The 27,239-nt window shown below is 50.0% G+C and overlaps 1 protein-coding gene across 3 annotated transcripts in view; it reads right to left on the bottom strand.

Moving 5' to 3' along the window:
- Positions 1–27,239, bottom strand: part of MEF2D (myocyte enhancer factor 2D) — a 104,931-nt gene that overhangs the window by 32,954 nt on the left and 44,738 nt on the right. For all 3 annotated transcript variants that reach the window (XM_058042722.1, XM_058042721.1, XM_058042723.1), the window contains 2 exons: positions 19,156–19,455; positions 10,741–10,944 (listed from right to left, as the gene is read on the bottom strand). In XM_058042722.1, coding sequence (XP_057898705.1) covers positions 10,741–10,944; positions 19,156–19,209 — 258 coding nt within the window. In that variant the 5' untranslated portion in view covers positions 19,210–19,455. The remainder of the gene's footprint in view (positions 1–10,740; positions 10,945–19,155; positions 19,456–27,239) is intronic.

Genomic DNA, 27,239 nt, shown 5'->3' with positions numbered 1-27,239 from the left:
GGAATTACAACATGGGGAGCAACAGAGAGAAACTTCCTTGTTTGCAAAGGTTCTGTTTATACCAGGACTGAATTTGCCCTGCATGAACTCAGGTTCCCCCAAGAACATCCCCTGGACCAGGATTTGCCCCTGTACAAATCAACAGCATCACCCCAAGATGTTGCTGAGCTCAGTGGGGTTAAAAAATCAGGATACAGCCCCTGGGTTTGATGCCAGGATGTCTCTAATTTAGGAATTACAACATGGGGAGCAACAGAAAGAAAATTCCTTGTTTTGTATACCAGGACTGAATTTGGTCCTGCATGAACTCAGGACCCCCAAGAACCTCCCCTGGCCTGCATGGACCAGGACTGGCTCCTATACAAATCAACAACATCACCCCAAGACATCAGTGACCTCCATGGGGTTAAAAAGTCAGGATACAACCCCTTAGACTTGATGCCAGGGTGTCTCTAATTTAGGAATTACAGCATGGGGAGCAGCAGAGAGAAACTTCCTTGTTTTCAAAGGTTCTGTTTACACCAGGACTGAATTTGGCCCTGCATGAACTCAGGCATCTTTGTCACCTTCAGGTGCCACAACATCACGAAGGGAAGAAAAAAAAACCCTTCATGCTCTTTGCTGTCCTGCAAAAAACAGGGAAAACCTGCTTACAAACAGCTAAATAGGAAAATAAACCCTGAAATTACAGGCAAATTGTCCAATCTGACAGAATTTCCTAACAAAAGCAGACGAGTGGCATTTGCCAAACGCAAAGGTGCCACAGGAAGGGCATCACAGGACAGGGCAGGTGGCATAGTGACAGCTGGGGGTGACACAGGGGGTGATGGTGACAGCACTGGGCAGCAAACCCCACGCCAAGGCTGGGCTCACACACAGGAAAGGTTTGGGCACTGCTGCATCAAGGCAATGAGGTGAGACAAGAGGAGCCCAGTGAGCACAGCGCATAGGGACACCCCAAAGTCCCTCTCTCATCTTCAGCAGCACACTGAGATCCACTTTGAATCCTTCTATTTTCAACACACCAAAAGCAATTAAGGCATTATGATGGAGCCAGCACTTGCCAACTCTTTTTTCTTTTTTTTGCAGGAGTCAAAGATACAGAATTTCCTGGAAGTCTTCATCCCTTTTCATGCCAAATTCAGCAGGGAAAAAGAAAAAAAAAAAAAGCCTTGACAATTCTCTGCCTTCCTAAACAGCAACAAACATCTCAGTTCTGAGGCCAAAGCTTATTTGGGAGTGGCTCTTCAATTACCTGAGAGCTCCAGGAAAGGAAACACAGGGCCTCTGGGGGAAATAAAACTGCAGTGAATAAATCCCACATGGGTTGGGAACACTGCTGGCAGGATCTGCTCAGCACCACAGGTTGGGCTCCGTGGATCCTTTTGCAAGCAATGGGCACCACACCTCAGCCCAGCCTGTTCTGCATCCAGCTGAAGCTTTTCACAATATTTCCCATTAAAATTGCTCCTTCCTGGGCCTTCCCAGCACCACTTTCACCCTCATTTCTGGATTCACAGAGAGGAAATGTTCTTGTTCACATATAGAAAAACTCCACTCACTCCTGACCATGGTGGTGTCTGGTGTCACCAGTAATTCCTGACACTTAATAATTATTAACTAATTACCTAATAATAATGATTATAAATAATTCTTATAGCTAACATTAATATTATACATAATATATTATATTGTATTGCATTATATTGTATTGTATTGTAATATATTATATTATATTGTATTGTAATGTATTATATTGTATTGTATTGTATTATATTGTATTGTAATATATTATATTATATTGTATTGTAATATATTGTATTGTAATATATTATATTATATTGTATTGTAATATATTATATTATATTGTATTGTAATATATTGTATTGTAATATATTATATTATATTATATTATATTATATTATATTATATTATATTATATTATATTATATTATATTATATTATATTATATTATATTATATTATATTATATTATATTATATTATATTATATTATATTATATTATATTATATTATATTATATTATATTATATTGTATTGTAATATATTGTATTGTAATATATTATATTATATTATATTATATTATATTATATTATATTATATTATATTATATTATATTGTATTATATTATATTGTATTATATTGTATTATATTATATTGTATTATATTATATTATATTATATTATATTATATTATATTATATTATATTATATTATATTATATTATATTATATTATATTATATTATATTATATTATATTATATTATATTACATTATATCACATTATATTATATCACATTATATTACGTTATATTATGTTGTATAATATTATATTGTATTACATTATACTACGTTATATTACGTTATATTATATCAATATATTATATTATATTATATTATATTATATTATATTATATTATATTATATTATATTATATTATATTATATTATATTATATTATATTATATTATATTATATTATATTATATTAATAACTTAGTAATTCCTAGTGTCCCTAATTCCTGTCTGTAGAACAAGGCAATGGGAATCAGTCACGGCCATGATCAGGAGATTCCCAGGCCTTTTTCTGCCGTTTCCTCAGGACTTTTCCCTATTAATTTTCTATTTTTGTACGTGTCCTTGTTTGTTCTGAGAATGGCCCAAAAGAGGAAGAGGTGCTGCTGCTGGGGAAGGAACAGCTTTGCTTTTTTTTTTTGTTTGAAACTGCTTTTTGTGGATTTTTTTTTTCCAAAACCTTTTGTTTCGCCGACGCAGCCGAAAGACGGAAAGTTGAGCTTTTCTCAAAAAAAAAAAAAAAAAAAAAAACTTTTTTTTTTTCTTTTTCTCTTTCAGAGGCAAAATGGAAAAAAGTTGTTCCATCAATGGAGCTGGGTTTCCTTCAGGCACTGCAGAAACTCTCTGGTGTCTAACACAGGGACAGGAGCTGGAGCTCTCATTTCTGCTCTCCCATCCCTGCCTGGGGATTGGGAAGGTAATCCCTCCAAAAAAATCAAAATCAAATCAAAATCAAAAAATAAAAATTTAAAAAAAAAAATTTAAAATCAAATCAAAATTTTAATAAATCAAAATTCAAAAAATCAAATCAAAATCAAAATCAAAAAAATCAAATCAAAATAGAATCAAAATCAAATCAAAATCAAATCCAAATAAAAATCAAATCAAAATCGAATCAAAAAAAAATTTAAAATAACATCAAAATTAAAAAATCAAAATCAAATCAAAATCAAAAATCAAATCAAATCAAAACCCAAAAAATCAAAATCAAATCAAAAAATAAAAAAAAAAAAAAAAAAAAAAAAACCAGAAAATTCCTCTCCTCCAGCAACAGCTGTTGGCAGATTCAGAAGATGTGGGGATTCACAGCTATCCCCAAGGACCCCCAAAGAAGGGAACCTCACAATGGGATTTTGCAAGAGGTTTCAGGTTTTAAAAACATCTTTTTTAAAGGGAGGTTTTTAGGCAGCTCCCCGACCCTCAGCTCTGCCTGTATCTGACACCAGAACCAAGCACAGGGATGAGCAAGGGGCTGCCACCAGCAGCCCCAGCATTTTGCCATAATAAATGGCAAAAAAAATTAAAAATAAATTTTAAAATTATAAAATAAAATCTAAAAAAAATTGAAATAAAACACATAAAGTCATCCTGGGGGTTGTTCCTTCCACAAGGGTGTCAAGGAAAGCAGTGGAATGGGTGGATGTGGCTTTGCTCACCTACACCCTGAAATATCTCACAGCATCACCCTTTCATCTCCCCCCAGGTCCTTCTCTAACTCATTTTTGTTTTAGCTAACCAGCTCTGCCTTGGTGTTTTTGCTCTCCCCACAAAAAATCAGCCAGAATTTCATTGTCTCTGAGTTCCTTGCAGGGTGGGTTTGCAGCAGCTGAACTGTGAGGGGCAGCTGTGGTGTCACCATCCCTGCTCCTGCAGGAAACCCACCAGCAGCCCCAGCATTTTGCCATAATAAATGGCAAAAAAAAATTAAAAAAAAAAATTTAAATTATAAAATAAAATCGAAAAAATTAAAATAAAACACATAAAGTCATCCTGGGGGTTGTTCCTTCCACAAGGGTGTCAAGGAAAGCAGTGGAATGGGTGGATGCAGCTTTGCTCACCGACACCCTGAAATATCTCACAGCATCACCCTTTCACCTCCCCCCAGGTCCTTCTCTAACTCATTTTTGTTTTAGCTAACCAGCTCTGCCTTGGTGTTTTTGCTCTCCCCAGAAAAAATCAGCCCGAATTTCACTGTCTCTGAGTTTCTTGCAGGGTGGGTTTGCAGCTGTGGTGTCACCATCCCTGCTCCTGCAGGAAACCCACCAGCAGCCCCAGCATTTTGCCATAATAAATGGCAAAAAAAAAATTAAAAATAAATTTTTAAATTATAAAATAAAATCTAAAAAAATTGAAATAAAACACAAAAAATCATCCTGGGGGTTGTTCCTTCCACAAGGGTGTCAAGGAAAGCAGTGGAATGGGTGGATGCCGCTTTGCTCACCTACACCCTGAAATATCTCACAGCATCACCCCTTCATCTCCCCCCAGGTCCTTCTCTAACTCATTTTTGTTTTAGCTAACCAGCTTTGCCTTGGTGTTTTTGCTCTCCCCACAAAAAATCAGCCAGAATTTCATTGTCTCTGAGTTCCTTGCAGGGTGGGTTTGCAGCAGCTGAGCTGTGAGGGGCAGCTGTGGTGTCACCATCCCTGCTCCTGCAGGAAACCCACCAGCAGCCCCAGCATTTTGCCATAATAAATGGCAAAAAAAATTAAAAATAAATTTTTAAATTATAAAATAAAATCTTAAAAAATTAAAATAAAACACATAAAATCATCCTGGGGGTTGTTCCTTCCACAAGGGTGTCAAGGAAAGCAGTGGAATGGGTGGATGCAGCTTTGCTCACCTACACCCTGAAATATCTCACAGCATCACCCCTTCATCTCCCCCCAGGTCCTTCTCTAGCTCATTTTTGTTTTAGCTAACCAGCTTTGCCTTGGTGTTTTTGCTCTCCCCATCAAAAATCAGCCAGAATTTCACTGTCTCTGATTTCCTTGCAGGGTGGGTTTGCAGCAGCTGAGCTGTGAGGGGCAGCTGTGGTGTCACCATCCCTGCTCCTGCAGGAAACCCACCAGCAGCAGCCCCAGGAAACATCAAAGCAGGAAAAAAAAAAAAAAAATCCTTCCTGCAAACCTGTGAGCTGGGACAGCGACCCTGAGCTGGGATGGTGACCCTGGGGCTGGATTGTGACCCTGTGACACCGTGAGGAGCTGCAGGGAAGGGGATGGGGACAAAGCCCAGGGCTGAGCTCTGCAGCACAGCAAGCACCAGGCTGGAGTGGCAGCAGGACACGAGCCAGGGCAGCGTGCCTTGCAGCAATCTGCTGCTCTCTGAGGCAACAAAATGAGAGCTTGGGGACAACAAAATGCCATTTCCAGCCGTACGGGCGTTGGCTGCTGCTTCTTTTGGGTTTTTTTGCAAAAGAAAAATGAAAATGTGCATCCCACATTTTGAGCTTTTTTGTTGAGATGATGTAAAAGGAAAATAATTCTGCTGGAGCAGGAGTCAAACCCAAAGATTCCTGTGTTTGGGATCTCTGCAAGGTCTTTTAGAAAAGAACTTTCCTTCTCATTCCTCTTCTTTTATTTTGCCAGGGGGAAAAAAACCAGAAGACGCAAAGAGGTTTTCAGGAAACCTTTCTGTCACTGGGCTGCCGCCAGCAGAACACAACAATTTCTCATATGGAAGAGATTTAAAAGCAGTTCCTTTACAGCAGAAAATTTTCAGAGAGAACCAGGGGGAGAATTTCCCATTGCAGAGCCCACCTCGGTCATCACCTGCCCCTCAGATCCCCCCATGCCATCAGGACCCGCTGCACATCCTGCTTTTGCAGCAATATTCTCACTTCCACGAGTGCAGCTCTCAGGGGAGCAGATTTCCAATGTGAAGAGGGGAAGAGAGCAGCAGGAAATGCAGAACATGTGAGAGGAAACCATGCTCAACCAGGATGCAGCCCGCTTCCCTTAGAGGAGGGAGCCCCAACCACTCTGGCCTTTGGGGAAGTCTGGATGAGGATAAGGATGAGAATGAGGATGAAGACATTGACACTGGCAGCTGCCCCTGCATTTCAGCATCCTGCAGAATGTCTGATTTAACACATCCTGAGCAATGACAACCAGGAAAGCGAATCAGGGGGGGAAAATCAGCCCCTCCAGGACACCCAGCCAAGGACAGGGCAGGAACTGCTGGGTGCCTTTAAGTGGCTGTGGAGCATCCTTGGTGCTCGGTGAGCTCTGCCCTGCCCAAGTGCCCTCTGAGGAGCTGGCACGTCAGCCGGGCTGGCAGGAAACGAGAAGCGACAGCGAGCCCCAAAGCCGGCGTGATCCCGGCCGGGCGGGCACGTGGCACCCGGCGTGCCCGGCTGGGGGCTCAGCTGGGCCCCCCCGAGCCAGGAAACCCCCCTCTCTGCAGCAGGGAGATTTGCTCTGACTTAAAAGCCTGCAGGAACCAGGATTTTGTCTGGCGGGGGTTGTGCGGGTGAATCCTGATGGGCACTGCAGAGCCCTGGCGCTGCTGGAACCCACCCTGGCAGCACCCAGCACACCCCTCTGGCCAGACCCCTGCCAGGGGGCTCAGAGACCCTGGCACAGAGCCCAGAATGCCCAAAATGTGGGTTTGATTATGACCCATGGAGCAAATTACCAACCTTAGATGAAGATCTGCAAGCCATGACAAATTAGGTACAATAATAGTGAAGTTATCATGGGGTGGAAAAGCAGATTTTGGGGTTTTTGGTATGGGGGTTCAGGGGGCAGGATGGAGGGAACTGGGCACGCCCAACCTGTCTCCTTCTTCTTCTTGGCCTCCATCTTCTGCTGTGATGGTGGCACTTTTAGATTGGTTTAGAGTAGAAGCTCACTGTCTAACACAGGTGATAGGCATTGGTAAGTTATTGTAAATATTGTACAGGTAGTTTTTTGTACAAAGACATAAAACTGCCCAGGGGGCAGGCAGAGTGCCTGGAACTGTCCTGCTGGATGGACCTCGGCAGGGCAGGAGAAATTTTTTTATAGCAAAGATAAAATAAACAACCTTGAGACCGAGAAATGAAGAGCCCTGACTCCTTCTTCAAGCACCAGGCTGGGAAAAGAGACTTTGGAACATTTCTCAGGGTCACTCTGAGCAGCTAAAGGAATGACTGGGCCCCAAAAGGCAGCTGGGGTGTGGAACCCCTCCTGAGCTAGGGCTGGGTGTGCTCAGCATGGAGCAGCTCTGCCTCTCACTAAATATCCAGGGGAGAAACGCCTCGAAGACATTCCTGTGCCCTCAGTCCCACCCTCAGATGCACCAAAAACCAGGAGATCTCGTGTTTGTTGTTTCAAAGCATAATTTGGACAGAGCAACTCATCCTGCCCTTGAGCTGTGGTACCAGTGCTGCTGGCCCCAGCCTGGCAGTGCTTGCTCTGCTCTGCTCGCTCCCCTTCAAGCAGAAAAACAAAATCAAAAAGTTTCTGGCTCAATTCCTCCAGGTCCTGGCTGCTCCTCATCCTTCCTGAGATGCTGCCAGAGCCACTCATGGCTGAATCCCTCAGCAGGAAAGGCAGGCAGACATCCCAGGGAAGGTGGGTTGATGCAGCAGCCCCTTGAAATCCACTTAAAAATCACATTTGGCGGCAGATTCCCAGCCTGGGTTGTCACAGTCTCTAAATGCTCGATGTGGGGAAGCTTCCAGAATGAGAAGATGCTTTTGGTGAGTCAAGTTCCACTGGGAACCACCAAGAAACAGGAGATAAATTGGATTAGTGTGCAGTGGGGACACAGCTGGGCTGTTGGAACCTGACCTGGGGTGAGGAGAAACAGAAATCAGCCCCAAGAGCAGGAATGGGGGGCACGGGTTCAGAAAACATTAAAGCAGCCCCAACCCTGCTCCCAGACAAGACAAGGATGAGGAAGGGATGCTTGAGCAGCCTCCAAACCTGCAGGTTTTGCTCCACGAGAGCTCTGCCAGCATTCCAAGCCTAGCCCAGCGTGTTTGGGTTTTTTCCTTTGCCATCCACCAATATCCTTCCGCTCCCTCCCGATGTTCCTCTGGCTGGCTTTGGATGCAGATCCAGCTTTTCATGTGGTGCAAACACAACGTTCCTTTGGGTGCCAAGGACTGTGTGTAACTTGTCTGCTTGGGAGTGTTTGCATCTTGGACCATAAGGGAACAGAGAAGGCTGCCCAAAATGTTGATGGTATTTTTAGGCCAAGACAAATCTGTTCGATGCTGCGAGCGCGGCTTGAGCGTCCCGGAGAGGCTGCCAGCATCTGCACAGCAAAAGGGGGCATGACCTGCCTCCAACTGGCCAAAAAGGACATTTTGGAAGCATTTTTAAGGCCCCTAAAAAGCTGTGCTGTGGCAGAAGGGTCTCCAAACCCCCAACTCACAACCCCATGTCGTGAGATGCTCGGCTCAGCCATGGGGTGAAAAGCTCAAATCTCTCAGAAAGACACATTTTACAGAGAATAAAAAAGAAAAAGAAAGCAAGATTTTTGGGGGAAGAGGCAGGCTGGGGTTTTTTTCCCTTCTCCTTCATGAAATCAAAGGCTGAGCACAGTGGCCAAGGGGCACCAAAGGAATTCAGAAGCAGAAGCTCAGTTCCTCCAGCAGTGCAGGCTGTGCTGCTCCACTCTGCCACAATGGCTCTGAGGGGATTAAGTGATGCCCACAATGCCACTAATGACAAGGCCAAGCCCTTCATTTGTCTGTCTGTCCAGGTTTGACGGCAGCTGCCCCCATGCTGAGGTCCCTGCAGCTCCAACTGCCCAGCCACTGTGAGGGACAGCATGTGACCAAGGACCAGGGCACTGCTGGCACTGCCCTGAGAGCCAAATGTGCCCCATGCTCCCTCTGCCAGCATCAGGGACAAGGGCAAAGCTGAGCAGAGAGCCAGTGTGGGCATCTGAGCACCTCCTGCAATGCCAGCAGGCTGGAGGAGAGCAGCCTTGAAGTGGGCACAGTTTGGGCATGATGCCAGTGGCAGAGCTGGGCATGGGTCAGGCTGGTGGTTGGGCCATCCCTGGAGAGCCACAAAACACAAGCCAGACAAGCCTTGAGCAAAGCCACCAAGCCATGAGCTTGGCCATGCTTTGAGCAGGCCCTGGACCATCCTACCTGGTCCATCCCATGAGCTTGGCCATGCTTTGAGCAGGCCCTGGACCATCCCATGAGCTTGGCCATACTTTAAACAGGCCCTGGACCATTCCATGAGCTTGGCCATGCTTTGAGCAGGCCCTGGTCCATCCCATGAGCTTGGCCATGCTTTGAGCAGGCCCTGGACCATCCCATGAGCTTGGCCATGCTTTAAACAGGCCCTGGACCATCCCATGAGCTTGGCCATGCTTTGAGCAGGTCCTGGTCCTTCCCACCTGGACCATCTCATGATCTTGCCCATGCTTTGAGCAGGCCCTGGTCCATCCCATGAGCTTGGCTATGCTTTAAACAGGCCCTGGTCCATCCCATGAGCTTGGCCATGCTTTGAGCAGGCCCTGGACCATCCCATGAGCTTGGCCATGCCTTGAGCAGGCCCTGGTCCATCCCATGAGCTTGGCCATGCCTTAAACAGGCACTGCTCCATCCCATGAGCTTGGCCATGCTTTGAGCAGGCCCTGGACCATCCCATGAGCTTGGCCATGCTTTGAGCAGGCCCTGGTCCATCCCATGAGCTTGGCCATGCTTTGAACAGGCCCTGGACCATCCCATGAGCTTGGCCATGCTTTGAGCAGGTCCTGGTCCATCCCACCTGGTCCATCCCATGAGCTTGGCCATGCTTTGAGCAGGCCCTGGACCATCCCATGAGCTTGGCCATGCTTTGAGCAGGCCCTGGACCATCCCATGATCTTGGCCATGCCTTGAGCAGGCCCTGGACCATCCCATGAGCTTGACCATGCTTTGAGCAGGCCCTGGTCCACCCCATGAGCTTGACCATGCTTTGAGCAGGTCCTGGTCCTTCCCACCTGGACCATCTCATGAGCTTGGCCATGCTTTGAGCAGGTCCTGGTCCTTCCCACCTGGTCCATCCCATGATCATAGCCATGCTTTGAGCAGGCCCTGGACCATCCCAGCTGCTCCATCCCATGATCTTGGCCATGCTTTAAACAGGCCCTGGTCCACCCCATGGGCTTGGCCATGCTTTAAACAGGCCCTGGTCCACCCCATGGGCTTGGCCATGCTTTGAGCAGGCCCTGGACCATCCCATGAGCTTGGCCATGCTTTGAGCAGGTCCTGGTCCATCCCATGAGCTTGGCCATGCCTTGAGCAGACACTGGGCCATCCCACCTGAATTCCCCTGCAATTTGGCCACTGGTGCCCTCCCACAACCCCACTGTGCCTGAGTATCAGGTGGGGGCAATGCCACCAGATGTACCAGGCATTTCAGAACAATGCCACCAGCTGCACCAGGCACTCCAGCAGCAGCCCAAATCCATCTCCTGGTTTGCCTGGATTCCACAGCAAGGTCCCACAGAGCAAACCTGCACCTCAAGCTTCGGGCCATCAGGTCACCACACAGCTGGAGACAACTCTACCACCCAGAACAGAACATTTCCATGGGTTTGCTGAACCCAAACCATTCCAAATCCACCTGAGTGTGGCAGATCTGCTGGCTCCATGCCCTCCCAGCACACAGAGTGGTCCCTGGCCCCACCCTGGGGGCACAGCTGGGCCTCACCTCGATGATGTCGGCGTTGGTCCGGCTCTCGTGGGGCTCGTTGTACTCGGTGTACTTGAGCAGCACCTTGTCCATGTCGGTGCTGGCATACTGGAACAGCTTGTTGGAGTGGTTGAAGATGATGAGGGCGATCTCACAGTCGCACAGCACGCTCAGCTCGTAGGCTTTCTTCATCAGGCCAAACTTGCGCTTGGTGAAGGTCACCTGAAAGCAAGGACAGCCATGGTCAGAGCTGTGACCACCCTGCTCCCAGAGAAAAACAGAATGACCACAGGAGGAAGAGCAAAAGGAAGGGTGTTGGTTTCTCGGCTGTTTAGGTGGCCTGGAAAGGCCCAGGGTGGCCTTGGACAGCCCGGCGCTTCAAAGGACAAGGAGAGACTTCTGATCTTGACTCGGTCTCGGTGTTTATTAATTGTTTATCTAAAAGATTTTCTTTCAGCCCAACAGAGGTCTGCACAGCAAGCCAGCCATGAGCACACTGCAAGCCCCCGGGGAGGTTACTTATCTTTATACCCGAAGTTACGTATACAATATTTATAATTTCTCCCCAATACCTTCTACCCTTATTAACCGGTGCACTTCTAGTAATAACCAATCCCAAAGTGCCACCATCACCACAGAAGATGGAGGCCAAGAAGAAGAAGAAGAAGAACAGGACACGTCCCAATTCCTCCATCTTACTTCTTTAGACCCCCCTGTACAGAAATCCTAAACCCTGTGTCTCACACTCTAATTAACTTATCCCTTGACCATTCACCCAGTGAAATCCTCCCATCCTCATACAGGTGTCGTCTCCTGTGTAGGATCAAAGTCCAGCCACCAGACACTTCTGGCAACATTCCAGGACTCCCGAACCCCCCAAGGGTGGTCTCGGTCACTCTGCACCTCCATCCTGAGGTGCTGAGATCCCACAGAAGGGCAATGCAGAAAGAACGTTCTGTCTCAGTTTCCCCAACTGGACCCAACCCCAAGCTCTCCTCTCTCGCCTCCCTCTTCCCAACGGTTCCCATTGCTGCCTATTTTGGGATCCTCCAAAGGCAGACACTTCACAAAGATGATTATCAGCCTTGGAAATCACATATTGCCAAATCAAGAGAAAATAAATTTCAGCAAAATCCCCAGCAGAGCTGCCATCTGTCCGGGGGCTGCGGGTTTTGAAGTGGAATATTCGAGCCACGGAGATCTTGTCCTCGCTCGCTGCAGCTGCACTGAGAGTGCCCAACCCTGGGGGCCACAGAGCTGGGGCTCAGCACCCCAAAACCGCCCAGGGGTGCTCACTCTCCTGCTCACCAGCCCCCATTATCCCTTATCCAAGGGCACCACGAGCCCCTCTGTGCCAGGGGCTGCCCAGCTGCCACTTCCACCTCGCTGAACCAAAACCTCCCACCTTGCTGTCCCTTTGTGGGACCTCACTGGGGTGTTCTCCTTTCCGTGCCTGCCCAACTGGGGTCCCCTTGAGCTGGAAGCAGAGCAGGAGTGATCCTGGAGGGCTGCCTGGGGCTGGGTGCTGGCTCCAGCAGCAGCTCCAGCTGCAGGGCAGACGTTGGGCTCTGACTCCCAGCCCACGCTCAGCTCTCACCACCACACTGCTAACAGGAGCCAGCTGGGGCAGAGGGAGCTGGTTTGGGGCTCCCTGGCCCTGCTGCAGTGCAGACAGAGCTGCTGAGGGTCCCCCACCCCCAGAACATGCAGCACACTGATGGGGAAGGCACGAGGCTTGGCCAACGCTCTCTCAGCAAATAAAAAACAGAAAAAGAAAATAAGAGGCTGGAGGTCATGGCTTTGTGCTAAGCATTGCTCTGAGGGCAAAGCAGCCTCCAGGGAAGGGCTGCAGACGAGCTGAGATGCCCTGAGGTGCCAAGACCTGCTCCCTCTCCACATGGGAAAGCTCCACTCCACTCTGGGCTTCCACCACAGCATCAATTTTGCAGCTGAGCAGCTTTAATTCACAGAGCTGAGGGAGGGGAGTGAACCCCATCCACAGCCCATGGAGTGACCAGAATGCAGCCCCAGGGTCCTGCAGCCCTCCAGACAAAACCACGCGTGGCAGGAGGGCAGAGCAGGGGCAGCTCTGGGCACACTTGGCAAGGGGAGCTGCTGCCCCTCCCCACCACCTCCCAGAGATAATGAAGCACTAATGAGATTCAGCTCTAATCGCCTCAGCCCCTGCAAAGTGCAGGGCTGGTCCCTGTGCTGCTGCGGCCGCCACGTGCTCTGGGCACTCACATCACAGCAGCACCACCCCAGTGCACTCTGCTCAAATCAAATCACCCTTGGGCAGCTCCCCTCACCAACAGCTCCCCCTCCCCAGCAGCATTCTGCACTTCTCAGCCACCCAAAACCTCTGCTGGGGGCAACTGCCAACACCAGGAGCTGGCAGTGCCACAGGTGGGAGCCGGCTGAGGTTCTGCTCCTGCAGCTGGGGCAGGATGGGCTCTAAAACCAAAACCTGGTACCTCTGTCCCCTTCCCAGCAGGACCTGTCTCTCTGTCCCTTCCCCAGCAGGACCTGTCCCTCTGTCCCTCTGTCCCTTCCCCAGCAGGACCTGTCCCTCTGTCCCCTTCCCCACCAGGACCTGTCCCTCTGTCCTTTCCCCAGCAGGACCTGTCCCTCTGTCCCTTTTTCCCACCAGGACCTGTCCCTCTGTCCCCTCCCCACCAGACCCTGTCCCTCTGTCCCTTTTCCCAGCAGGACTTGTCTCTGTGTCCCTTTTTCCCACCAGGACCTGTCCCTCTGTACTCTCCCTACCAGGACCTGTCTCTCTGTCCCTTTTCTCACCAGGACCTGTCCCTCTGTCCCCTCCCCACCAGGACCTGTCCCTCTGTCCCTGCTGGGGTGGCCTCCAGGCTCTGACTGACCCTCCAAGCAGCTGGAGGAGCTCCAGGAGGAAAACACGAGGGTGTCCACCAAAACAAAGAGCCCAGGGCTGCTCCTGCAGCCACAGTGCCAGGGACACCTGGCCAAACCACACCTTGATGGGTTCAGCCACCAAGACTGGAGGCAATGGGGTGAGGTTGAGATGTGGGGTGCAAACAATGGGGCCTTGAAGAGCAGGGACAAACATGGTTTGGGTTCTTGAGCAGTGAAAAATGTGGGGTGACCTTCCCCAAACAAACCACCAAATTACCCCTCTGGGGATGAGGGGATATTCCCTCTGCAGAAAGCACACCTTGATGGGTTCAGCCAAGACTGGAGGCAATGGGGTGAGGCTGAGATGTGGGGTGCAAACAATGGGGCAGCTCTTGGCCTTGAAGAGCAGGGACAAACATGGTTTGGGTTCTTGAGCAGTGAAGAGTGTGGGGTGACCTTCCCCAAATGAACCAGCAACCTGAGCACACTCAGAACACAAAACACCAAATTACCCCTCTGGGGATGAGGGGATATTCTCTCTGCAGAAACCACACCTTGATGGACACCATGATGGGCTCAGCCAAGACTGGAGGTAATAGGTGAGGCTGAGATGTGGGGTGCAAACAATGGGGCCTTGAAGAGCAGGGACAAACATGGTGTGGGTTCTTGAGCAGTGAAAAGTGTGGGGTGACCTTCCCCAAACCAACCAACAACCTGGGCACAGCTCAGAACACAAACCACCAAATTATCTCTGTAGAGATGAGGGGATATTCCCTCTGCAGAAACCACACCTTGATGGGTTCAGCCACCAAGACTGGAGGCAATGGGGTGAGGTTGAGATGTGGGGTTCAAACAATGGGGCCTTGAAGAGCAGGGATAAACATGGTTTGGGTTCTTGAGCAGTGAAAAGTGTGGGGTCATTTTCCCCAAACCAACCAGCAACCTGAGCACAGCTCAGAACACAAACCACCAAATTACCCCTCCAGAGATGAGGGGATATTCTCTCTGCAGAAACCACACCTTGATGGGTTCAGCCACCAAGACTGGAGGCAATGGGGTGAGGTTGAGATGTGGGGTTCAAACAATGGGGCCTTGAAGAGCAGGGACAAACATGGTTTGGGCTCTTGAGCAGTGAAAAGTTTGGGGTGACCTTCCCCAAATGAACCAGCAACCTGAGCACACTCAGAACACAGAACACCAAATTATCCCTGTAGAGATGAGGGGATATTCCCTCTGCAGACAGGGCCCAAGAGCATCCCTCTCTTGCACAGAAAATCCAAGATTTGCCATTTAGCCAGCACATCACACAACAGCATCACCTACCAGGGCTTTGTGCATCCACTCATGACCTGGGACAGAAACCTCAAACCTGCCCTGACACCGTGCACGAGGCTCATCTCAAAGAATTAACCTTGTAAGTCTAAGAGGGTAATCAAATCTCATGCTCCAGGGCATAAGCCGATCACCAAAGGGGTCAGGAAGGAATTACTGCCCCACACTAGCAGGGGATTTTTTGCCTTTCCCCTGATGTAAACCATATTGGCAGTTGCCAGAGTCAGCAGCCTGGCCCTGAAGGACTGATGGGCTGATCTGTTGTGGCAAATCCTCTGCAGTAATTCCTCTAATGACATTAGTGACTCTTACTTTGCTCCTCTCCTCCCCTGCTCCTGGCTGCTGCTGGAATTCACAGAATCACACACAGTGCTCTGGGTTGGAAAGGATCTAAAAGCTCATCTTGTCCCACCCCAGGTTCTTCCACCATCCCAGGCTGCTCCAAGCCCTGTCCAGCCCGGCCTTGGACACTTCCAGGGATGGGGCAACCACAGCTCCTCTGTGCCAGGGCCTCCCCACCCTCACAGGAAACAATTTTCTCCTGATATCCAATCTAAATCTCCTTCTTTGCAGTTCAAAACCATCCTCCCTTTGTCCTGTCACTCCAGCTCCTTCTCCAAAGTCCCGCTCCAGCTTTCCAGAGCCATTTCAGATCTCCATGGAGCCTTCTCCAGGCTGAACAGCCCCAGCCTGGCCAGAGAGCATCTCCATGGCCTCCTCTGGACCCACCCCAGCACCTCCAGGAGCTCAAGGAGCCACCAGGACATGCCAAGGAGCCACCAGGATATGCAAAGGAGCCACCAGGACATGACAAGGAGACACCAGAATATGCCAAGGAGACACCAGACATGCCAAGGAGCCACCAGGATGTGCCAAGGAACCACCAGGACGTGACAAGAAGACACCAGGATGTGCCAAGGAGACACCAGGGCATGCCAATGAGCCACCCAGCATGGCAAGGAGCCACCAGGACGTGCCAAGGAGACACCAGGACATGCCAAGGAGTCACCCAGGATGTGCCAAGGAGCCACCAGGACATTCCAAGGAGCCACCCAGCATGCCAAGGAGCCACCAGGAGCTCAAGGAGACACCAGGACATGCCAAGGAGCTACCAGGACATGCCAAGGAGCCACCAGGACGTGCCAAGGAGGCATGAGAACATGCCAAGGAGCCACCAGAACATGCCAAGGAGACACCAGGATATGCCAAGGAGCCACCAGGACGTGACAAGGAGACACCAGCACGTGCCAAGGAGCCACACCAGCATGCCAAGGAGCCACCAGGAGCTCAAGGAGACACCAGGACATTCCAAGGAGCTACCAGGGCATGCCAAGGAGCCACCCAGGATGTGCCAAGGAGCCACCAGGCATGCCAAGGAGACACCAGGACATGCCAAGGAGCCACCAGGACATGCCAAGGAGACACCAGGACGTGCCAAGGAGGCATGAGAACATGCCAAGGAGCCACCAGAACATGCCAAGGAGACACCAGGATATGCCAAGGAGCCACCAGGACATGCCAAGGAGGCACCCAGGAATGCCAAGGAGCCACCCCATCATGCCAAGGAGCAACCAGGACATGCCAAGGAGCCACCAGGACATGTAAGGAGCCACCAGGACATGCCAAGGAGCCACCAGGATGTGCCAAGGAGCCACCAGGACGTGCCAAGGTGCCACCCAGCATGCCAAGGAGCCACACCAGCATGCCAAGGAGCAACCAGGACATCCAAGGAGCAACCAGGACATCTAAGGAGCCACCAGGCATGGCAAGGAGCCACCAGGAGCTCAAGGAGACACCAGGACATTCCAAGGAGCCACCAGGACATGGCAAGGAGCCACCAGACATGCCAAGGAGCCACCCAGCATGCCAAGGAGCCACCAGAACATGCCAAGGAGCCACCCAGCATGGCAAGGAGCCACCCAGGAATGCCAAGGAGCCACCAGAACATGCCAAGGAGCCACCCAGCATGCCAAGGAACCACCAGGACGTGCCAAGGTGCCACCCAGCATGCCAAGGAACCACCAGGCATGGCAAGGAGCCACCAGGACGTGCCAAGGTGCCACCCAGCATGCCTGCAGCACTCCTTTATCATGCAATGCCCCATCTTCCTGCATGTCCTTTTCTCCCAAAGAAAGGGAGCAGTGAAAATTGATGGCAGAGCTGTGCTGGTGACCAATTCAGCTGCTGCTCTGCTGCCACCCCATTTGACCAGGCTGGCTGCTGAGAGCAAAGCAGGATGTGCTGCACTGGGCTGGGGAGTGATGCTCCCGTGCTGGGTTTTGGAAGAACCAGCCCAGCCAGGGAAAAGCAGTGTCCCCCAGCCCAGGGAGCTGGGATTTGGGGACATCAGAGAGGCGATGTTGTGGTGTGCTGTAATGTCCCATTTTGGCCTTCCAGGTCATTCCCCCAGGTGTGCCAATACCTCTCTCCCTTCCCCCTCACCCCCATGCTGAGTGAGTCCTGTCAATCAGGCTCAACATTCCAGCAAGGCGTCGTGTGGTTGGTCAAGTTCAAAGGATGCCCCTATGCCCAGGGGTCATTGGCCTGTCTGGGTGTCATCTTCCCCTGAGACCCTGCCCCTCTCACCTGGTTGGTGGCTCACCTGTACCTCCCCTCCCCCTGTCCCTGAGCTTAAAAAGGCAATCAGACCATGCGGCCAAATTCTGTTGGAGCAGTTGCTCACCTTCAGACCTCTGTAACCATGGAATAAACCTCTGCACATTAAACCCTCCAGCAGAATCTTCTTCTTTTTCTCTTCACCATCGCCTGAAGCCATTCCTCCTGAGGTAAACGGGGTTCCTAACAAGCCTGGACTCGTTCAGTGCCCAGCTGCAACCAGCAGCAAGCCAAGGTATCTCTGGGGTGATACACCGCAGTTGCTGCCTTTGGCCCAGCAGCGAGGGTCAGACTGGCCCAGGCACAATCTAACTGGGAATATTGGGAGCCTTTTTCCAATATGGCACTAAACTGGTAATATTGGGAGCCTTTTTCCAATATGGCACTAAAGCCATCACACCCAGCCATGCAGAGCAGCTCCTGCTGCCAAATCCCACCCAGGGCTGTGAGACCTCATCCCTCAGGAACATCCCATCACTCAGCTGTTGCCTCCTTCCTTCCCCCGAGGTCTATCCAGCCATTCCCCTCCAGCATTTCCAATTATTTTCCATTTGTCTGAACAAGGTTTCAGTCACTGCAGATCCCTCACTCCCCTCTGCACCCCATAAAATACACTCCAGATCCTCCAACAACCCCTGAGGCTCTGTTTCCTCCTCAGGATGGATATAAACAGCCCCAGGAGCAACTGGGACATCAGCAGAAATATTTGATGCTCACCCCAGCCCCCACCATCAAGTTATAATGAGGAAAATCGGCCATCTCCCATTGTTTTGCTGAGGAGCAATAAAGTGGTTCATCCAATTCTGTTCTCTGACACTCTTTAAGGATTAGGAATACATCCACATGGGTTTTTTTTACTGGTTTTTTTTCTGTTTTTCTAGAGTGAAAGTGGCAGGAAAGAAGTGTGGCAGCTCATGCTGGACTAAAGGCAGCTTGGATCTGCTGGAGCACAGAAAGCAAAGCCTGGAAGTCCTGTGGTAATGGGAAATACATGGACAGAACCATCCCAGAGCAAACCTGAGCTGGCAAAGTGCTGCTGCTCCAGCACTCCAGTTTAAGGAACATGGAAATTTGGGAATAATCTGCTGGTTTTTGTTTTCCCTCTGAGATACATGAATGCATTCCTGCACACATGCACATGCGTGTCTTGGGCTTGGCTTCAAAAGAGCCCAAGGAAAAAAGCCCTGGAGTCATTTAAGTCTACAATTGAGGAGGGAAAAAAAAAAAAAAAGGGAATAATTTGAGTTGTTTGCGTTCAGCAAAATGGATACTTGTTGTGGCTGTTTTTTATTGGAAAAACCACATGGAAAATGTCAACTGAAATATATTTTCTGCAAGACAAAAATAAATTTAAAAAAAAAAAAAAAAAGGGAGGGGGGAACTAACTAAGTGGAGAAGATACTTTCTTCTGGAAAAGCACTTAGATGGAAACAGCTCCAGGAGCTGCAAGGATAGGAGCAACGCCTGGATCTGCCTGGATCCGGCCTAAATCTCTGCTTATTTTATGGCATGGGAGAAGCACAGCTCTGGTGGCTCAGAGTGGGATGGAAATGGGAAATTTTGGAGCCCCCAAGGGCAGCAGGGTGAGGAGAAGGAGCAGGGACACGCAACACTGACCTGCCGGTTGCGCTCGTCCGTGATCCGCTGGATCTGGATCTTTTTCCTCCCCATCTTCTCGGCAAATCCTCAGCACAGCCGGGACCACTGGGGCTCAGGGAGGGGAGCAGCAACCCCACTTTAGGATGCTTGCATCCAAGAGCCTGGGGGGCTTTTCTCTCAGGCAGAAAACAAACCCCAAAAAAAAAAAAAGCCAAAACAAAAAAAAAAATATTTCGGCGCGGCTCCGTGCTCAGTTCATGGTACCGTCCTGCACAGCCTGATCCAGCGGGGATGAGACGTCAGCAGCTGCTCAGAAACCTGCACAGGGACAGAGACAGGAGTGAGATTCTGATCCCAAACCCCATCCAGCACCCCCTCAGCACCCAAATCCCACCCTCTGCTTCTTTGTCCCCACCCAGCTCAGGGATTTATTTCTCCAAAGAAACCCAAGGATGGAGGCCAGCAACACACAGGACACACGATGCTGGGTGAGGAGGAGGAGGAGGTGGCAGCAGTGAGCCCCTGAATCCCTGCTCCTCTGTGACACTCCAGACTTTTTTTTCTTTCTTTTTTTTTTTTTTCTTTCTCTTAATAAAGTCATAAGCAGTCGAGTGGCTGGTGATTAGCTGGGGCAATTTAAATCCGTCTCCAGTTTCTGCACTAATCTCCAATTTGGAATTTTCAAATGTCTTTATTTGATTGCTTGAAAGGAACCTTATAACCAGGCACAGAAACCTCATTTTTATAGGGGAAGGAGGACTCTGAAGGCAGCTGAGACAGCCTGGCCTTCACTGGGCTCAGCCACAGGGTGTTTCCATGCATCTGGGGGGTGTCCTGTGCCCAAAACTCTTCCCAAAGGGACAAATTCTGCAGCTCTCAGGAGCTCCCACGTTAATCTGCATCCCCCAGCACCAGTCTGGGCACCTCTGGCACAGCCCCCCAGCCCATCTCATGCCATTTCCCAGCACTGTCCCAGAGAGGGGACAAAGAGAGGAACTTCAGTTCATTTTCCACAGGTATGTCTTTCTCCCTGCTCTCTCTGAGCAGCTGGATAACAGCAGTGATAACACTGCATTTAAGGCAAGGTGCCCTGTGCCAAGAGCCAGGCAAAGGGGAAAGCCAGTCCCAAAATAGCTTCCTATCTGCCTCAGCTTGGCAGTCCCCAGCCTTGTCACAAAAAGCATTGAAAAACCCAAAAGCTTTTTCTCCCGAATTCAAAGCAGCAGCCACAGCCAACCTGACCAAGCTGCTCCTGCTCCTCTCCCACCCCAGAGCACCCCCAGACCCTGCTGAAGACCTTGGCCCATCCTTGACCTCCTCACCAGACCATGCTCCAACAAAAAACCCAAATTCTCGCTCCCACACTCAGTTTTGGGGTTCACTGAGTCATGTGAGTCACTTCATCTTTTTCTCTGCTTTTTTTGGGGGGTCAAGTTATTCATTGTGAGTAACTTTATTATTGGTTATTCATCAATTTATTGGTTATTCATCAACCACGTTCTGTGGTTTCAGTGCAGGAGAACAGGGAGTTTAAAAAAAGACTGGATGTGGCACTTGGTGCCATGATCTAGTTGAGGTGTTAGAACATGGGTTGGACTCGATGATCTTAAAGGTCTCTTCCAACCTAGAATTTCTGTGATTCTGTGATTCTGTCAGTCTTTTCCCCATCCTGACATCCACAATTTGCCCTCCAGGGAGGACGAGGTATGAGGAGGCCAGGGAGAAGATCAGAGGGACAAAGGGCAGCAAAACCTGGGGTTTTTTACCCATAAATCCCATCAGTAAGACTCTGTGCAAGGACAGATCTTACAGGGATGGCATTTAATTCCTGAGTCATTATTTACCAAAATAGGTGCACGTTCCCTTCCCAGCAACAAACAGGAGCAACCACCCAGCTGTGAGGAGCACATGGGGAACACTGGGCCAGTGCCACAGGCATCCTTTGGCTGCTGCTCCCCATCCCACCGTGGGAAGGCCCAAAAATACAGATCCCAGAGCATCATCAGTTTTGGGGTATCACCAGCTCTGGAGAATCACCGGTTCTGGAGCATCACCAGCTCCAGAGCATCACCAGTTTTGGGGTATCAACAGTTCTGGGGTATCATCAGTTCTGGAGCATCACCAGTTTTGTGGTATCAACAGTTCTGGGGCATCACCAGTTCCAGAGCATCACCAGTTTTGTGGTATCAACAGTTCTGGGGCATCACCAGTTCCAGAGCATCACCAGTTCTGGGTTCTGGAGCATCACCAGCTCCAGAGCATCACCAGTTTTGTGGTATCAACAGTTCTGGGGCATCACCAGTTCCAGAGCATCACTAGTTCTGGGTTCTGGAGCATCACCAGCTCCAGAGCATCACCAGTTCTGGGTTCTGGAGCATCACCAGCTCCAGAGCATCACCAGTTTTGGGGCATCAACAGTTCTGGAGCATCACCAGCTCCAGAGCATCACCAGTTTTGGGGTATCATCAGTTCTGGAGCATCACCAGTTTCAGAGCATCAACAATTCTGGGGCATCACCAGTTCTGGGTTCTGGAGCATCACCAGTTCTAGGGCATCACCAGTTCTGGGCATCACCAGTTCTGGGTTCTGGAGCATCACCAGTTCTGGGGCATCACCAGTTCTGGGTATCAACAGTTCTGGGCATCACCAGTTTTGGGGTACCACCAATTTTGGGGTATCACCAGTTCCAGAGCATCACCAGTTCTGGGCATCACCAGTTCTGGGCATCACCAGTTCTGGGCATCACCAATTTTGGGGTATCACCGATTTTGGGGTATCACCAGTTCCAGAGCATCACCAGTTCTGGGCATCACCAGTTCTGGGTATCACCAATTCTGGGGCATCACCAGTTCTGGGCATCGCCAGTTCCAGAGGATCACCAGTTTTGGGGCATCACCAGTTCTGGAGCATCACCAGTTCTGGGTATCAACAGTTCTGGGCATCACCAGTTTTGGGGTATCACCAGTTCCAGAGCATCACCAGTTTTGGGGCATCACCAGATCACCAGTTCTGGGCATCACCAGTTCCAGAGCATCACCAGTTCTGGGTATCAACAGTTCTGGGCATCACCAGTTTTGGGGCATCACCAGTTCTGGGCATCACCAGTTCTGGGGCATCACCAGTTCTGGGCATCACCAGTTTTGGGGCATCACCAGTTCTGGGCATCACCAGTTCCAGAGCATCACCACTTCTGGGTATCACCAATTCTGGGGCATCACCAGCTCCAGAGCATCACCAGTTCTGGGCATCACCAGTTCTGGGGCATCACCAGTTCTGGGCATCACCAGTTCTGGGGCATCACCCGTTCTGGAGCATCCCCAGTTCCAGAGCATCACCAGTTTTGGGGTATCACCAGTTTCAGAGCATCACCAGTTCTGGGTATCACCAATTCTATGGCATCACCAGTTTCAGAGCATCACCAGTTCTGGGTATCACCAGTTTCAGAGCATCACCAGTTCTGGGCATCACCAGTTCTGGGCATCACCAGTTCTGGGCATCACCAGTTCTGGGTATCACCAATTCTGGGGCATCACCAGTTCTGGGTATCACCCGTTCTGGAGCATCCCCAGTTCCAGAGCATCACTGCTCCAGCTCACACCATGTGAGTATCCCTCAAAGGTCAGTGATCCAGCAAGAGCCAAAAGGAAAATGAGGATTTCTATGTCACCCACCTGCAGTGTATTTCCCTCACTGTGAACTCACAGCCCAAAGGCTCAGAACCAAGGTGAGGATTTTGCACACACAAAGAAATTTCGGAAGAGGAGGAACTTTTTGTTGGGTTTCCTTTGCTGTTTTTCCCTTCAGAGTCGCCACTTTTCTAAACTGGCTGAAAAATCTTCACCTTCAGCATCTTCAAAACCACAAAGTAGCAACAGCTCCTCAAGCAGACACAGGGCAAGATGCTAATTCTTTCCGTGTGCTGCAGCTCTTGGACAGAGAAATGCTCTGAAAGACAGCAGATTTACTGTCCAAACCAGAGAGGAACTCTCCAGAAGCAACAATAAACACTGCAGAACAACGGGCAGTAAATTTTCAACTGAGTGAAACATATTTTAACACAATTTCGTTGTGGGACTTGTTCACAGGATGCTATGGCAGCCAAGAGCTGCACAGTGCTCAAAGGGATGGGATGTTTGTAGGGATGAGGAGAAAACCCCAGAGCTGCTCATCCCTGCCCTCAGCCCCACACCAGCTGCTGTTTCTTACATGGGATTCCAACCACATTGCTCTCCCCAGCCCACAAACACACCCCAAGTGTTTCAAACCAAATCCCCTTTTTTTTCAGCCACCAAACCAGGTTCCTCCTGCTGCTCTGAGCCCTGACTCTGCATCCTCAGCACCTTGGCTGGATGGGGACCATGGTCCCAGCAGCCTCAGGCTTTGCTCACGCTGCTGGATAAAGTTTTCCACAGGAAAAAAGGTGACTCAACAGGTTTTTGGCTCATCATCATGGGGAGAAAAGGAACTCTTGACCCCTGTGCCCTGCATGAGAAGCAAAACACCCCATGGGGAGGGCAGCCCTTGGTTGGGGTGAGGAGGAGGATGGAAAACAGCACAGAATGTTTGCTGCCCTCCAAATGCACCTGACAAAGGGGGTTTCAAACCCCTCCCTTTTCTCTTCATGGAATTGGGGTTTTGGGGTGAGTTCATCTGGTTTTAGGTTGGGTTTTTTCCCCCCACCTTATTTTTAAACCCAGGTATTTTCAAGTTTCCTGCCCAGGTGGCTCTTTCAGAAAGTCCAACCAACTGGTTTGAGTTTCTGAACAGCAGCTGGAAGAAGAGCAAGAAACCTGGAGAGCACCCTCATCTCTGCTGGCACTGCTGCTGGGGCTCAGCCCCAAGCCAGGAGGATCCCCTGGGGCTCCCTTTCCTTCACCACCACATTGCTCTGGCTCCCTAATTGCCCACCCTGAGGCATCAAGATCAGCCAGGACCCTTCTTTGTGATCAGGTGGGATTTAAGCACCTGAACCCTGCACAGACGAGCACCCACAGTGTCAGGGTCTCTGCTGCTCAGAGTGACCCCGAGAAAAGTTCCAAAGTCTCTTTTCCCAGCCTGGTGCTTGAAGAAGGAGTCAGGGCTCTTCATTTCTCGGTCTCAAGGTTGTTTATTGCATCTTATCTATAAAAAATTTTCTCCTGCCCTGCTGAAGTCCCTCCAGCAGGACAGTTCCAGGCACTCTGCCTGCCCCTGGGGCAGTTTTATGTCTTTATACAAAAAACTACCTGTACAATATTTACAATTACTTCCCAATACCTGTCACCTGTGTTAGACACTGAGCTTCTACTCTAAACCAATCTAAAAGTGCCACCATCACAGCAGAAGATGGAGGCCAAGAAGAAGAAGGAGAAAGGCTGGACATGCCCAGATCTCTCCATCTTGCCTCCTGAACTCCCATTCTGAAAACCCCAAAATCTGCTTTTTCACCCTGTGATAACTTCACTATTATTGTACTTAATTTGTCATGGCTTGCAGATCTTCATCTAAGGTTGCCAATTTGCTCCATGGGTCATAATGAAACCCACAGGGGCATTTTGGGCTCTGTGCCAGGGTCCCTGTGCCCCCTGGCAGGGTCTGGGCTGCTCAAGACAGACAGAGGGATGCCCTGGGTGCTGACACCACAGCACAGGACTGCCACAAGGAGCTGAGCTCCTAAATAACCTCTCACTTCTGGGGTCTGAAATGATTTTATATACAATAACCCCACTCATTAAATCACCTCCTCTGACAGCAGCTTCTTCCTTTCTCCTGAGCCTCCTCTTCCAAGGAAACCATCCCAGCTCCCACACCCTGCCAAGGAGGGCCCAAGGGCATGGAAAAGGAGCTGGAAAAAGCCACCCTGACCCTGTTGCAGTGGCAGGAATCTCAGGCAGGCTCAGGGAACCGAGCATGAGGAGCTCTGGGCTGGAGGAGCTCCCCCCTCCCCGCTCTCAGCTCGCACAAGTGTGACTATCACGGCAATTAGCACACATGCCAATTAACTCCGAGCAGGTGCTGGTTAACTCTGTGCTGAGTAATTCATCCCCGGCTCGCAGTAAATTGCTCCAAATTGGAGAGACAGGCGAGAGAGCAGAGTTAGCATTTTGCAAATGGGGGGGAAGAAAGAAAGGAAGGAAAAGCGCGGAGGAATCTCAGCTGGGAGATGTTTTTACAAAACAAGGGATCTGGGGGGGCTGAATCCCCAAGCTCATGAGCTGAGGACACAGAGGAGCTGAGATCTCTTTCAAGTCTTTATTTCTGGATGATTTTTTTAAACTTCTGATGTGTTTCACCTGCTTCTAAGTGGTTTCACCTTTGCTTCGCACAAGCAGCAGGGGCTCTGCGCTGCTCTGTCACTTTTCCAGCCCCACGTTTCTCTGGGCATAAGCAGGGGACACTGAGAGCCTCACATCCACTTTCTACAGCCATTTGCTATTTTTAATATACTTTTATTGCATCCCTTTTTTAGTTGCTCCTTGCTAAAGTTAGCTGCACACACCTCCCCTTCTCCAAGAGCAAAAAGGAATTCTGCTGCCCTTCCTTAACACCCCCCTTGCAGCGCTGTGTGCTCTCACAGCACAATGTCAGCTGAAAGAAACCAAACCTTGGCCATGCAGCTGCAGAGGCAAGATCAAAAAGATTAATCTGAAAGCTTTAGGAAGATAAATAAAGGCAAATAAACGCATCCTTTCCAAAAAAAAAATGTTATTTTCCTTTGGAGCTCTTTGCTTTTTCCCAGCATGTGGCACCGTGGTCCTCGATGCAGGAACACACAGCAGAGCCAGTGACATGAGGGAGGGCAAAATTGGGATGGGTTGGCAGCAGTTCAAGGGATGTTTTCCTGATCTCCATCCCCAAAACAGGTCCAGGGCAACGAGGACATCCCTGGCTGCAAGGAAACCTGCAAAAGGAGCTTCAAAGGACATCTGAAGGTTGGGAAAAGGAGAAAAACGCCGCCCTGTGAACACACAGCTCATCTTATGGAGGCACACAAAGTCCCAGTTTGGAGGGAGAAATGCAGGTGACAGGCAGGGCAGATGACAGCAGCTGCTCCCCCAGGTACCCAATGCTCTCACTGAGGGACCAACCCACCTTTCACCCAAAATCTGCAGAAAACACATCCCCAAAATGTGTTTTTCCTTAACAGGATCCATCAATTCAAGGTGTGGCTGGGAGTAAAGGGAGGCTCCTCTCTGCCACAGGAACTGAATTCATGGACCCAAGCCCCAAACACGCTTTGGGGGGTGTCAGGTTTATCCACAGACAGAAATGACAGCAATAATCTGTCCCAGTCTTGCAGCTCCTCTGTGGGAAAAAGGCCATGGCAAGGGAGCCCCAGCACGCAGCCAGGTGGGGTACAAGGTGGAACAGAGCTGTAGAATGGTCAGATTCTTAAAGCTCACCTCACCCCACCTCTCTGTCACCCACTCACAGGGACACATTTCTTCCCATCTAACCCTGTCCTTGCTCCATCACTCCAGGTCCTTGTCCCAGGTTCCTCTCCAGCCCTCCTGGAGCCCCTTTCCACAATGGAAGGAGCCCCAAGGTGTCCCCAACCCCCCTGCAGCCCCAGCTGCCCCAGCCTGGCTGCAGAGCAGAGGGGATCCAGCCCTCAGAGCATCTCCATGGTCTGTCCTGGACTCACTCCAGGACATTTGTGCTCTTCCTCCTGAGCTGGAGGCAGCACTGCAGGGCTGTCTCACCAGAGAGGGGCAGAGGGGCACAACCCTGGCCCCTCACGTGCTGTGGGATCTGCTGGGCACATCAGTGGCACTGCCAGCTGGGCCATGTCCATCTCCTTGTCCACGCCAAGTCATCCTGTGTGTCCACTGAGGCAGGAGAGCCCAGGTGAGGAATGCAAACTGAGCTGGCCAGCAGTGGGAGTGGATTACACCACACTGAGCCCCTCACTGTCCCTGCTGGGAGGGGGACAGGGCAGGGGACGAGGAAGAAATGATGTTTGGAGGTGGCAGTGGCGCTTTGGAGGTGGCAGTGGTGCTGTGGAGGTGGCAGTGATGCCCCTGAGGTGGCAGTGGTGCTTTGGGGATGGCAGTGATGCCCCTGAGGTGGCAATGATGTTTTGGGGGTGGCAGTGGTGCTTTGGGGGTGGCAGTGGTGCTTTG

Source organism: Melospiza georgiana, chromosome 33 (assembly GCF_028018845.1).
Source record: "Melospiza georgiana isolate bMelGeo1 chromosome 33, bMelGeo1.pri, whole genome shotgun sequence".
In the NCBI taxonomy this organism is placed as follows: domain Eukaryota; kingdom Metazoa; phylum Chordata; class Aves; order Passeriformes; family Passerellidae; genus Melospiza; species Melospiza georgiana.
Note: the sequence above shows the minus strand (reverse complement) of the source record. Positions and strands in the feature narration are given on the sequence as shown.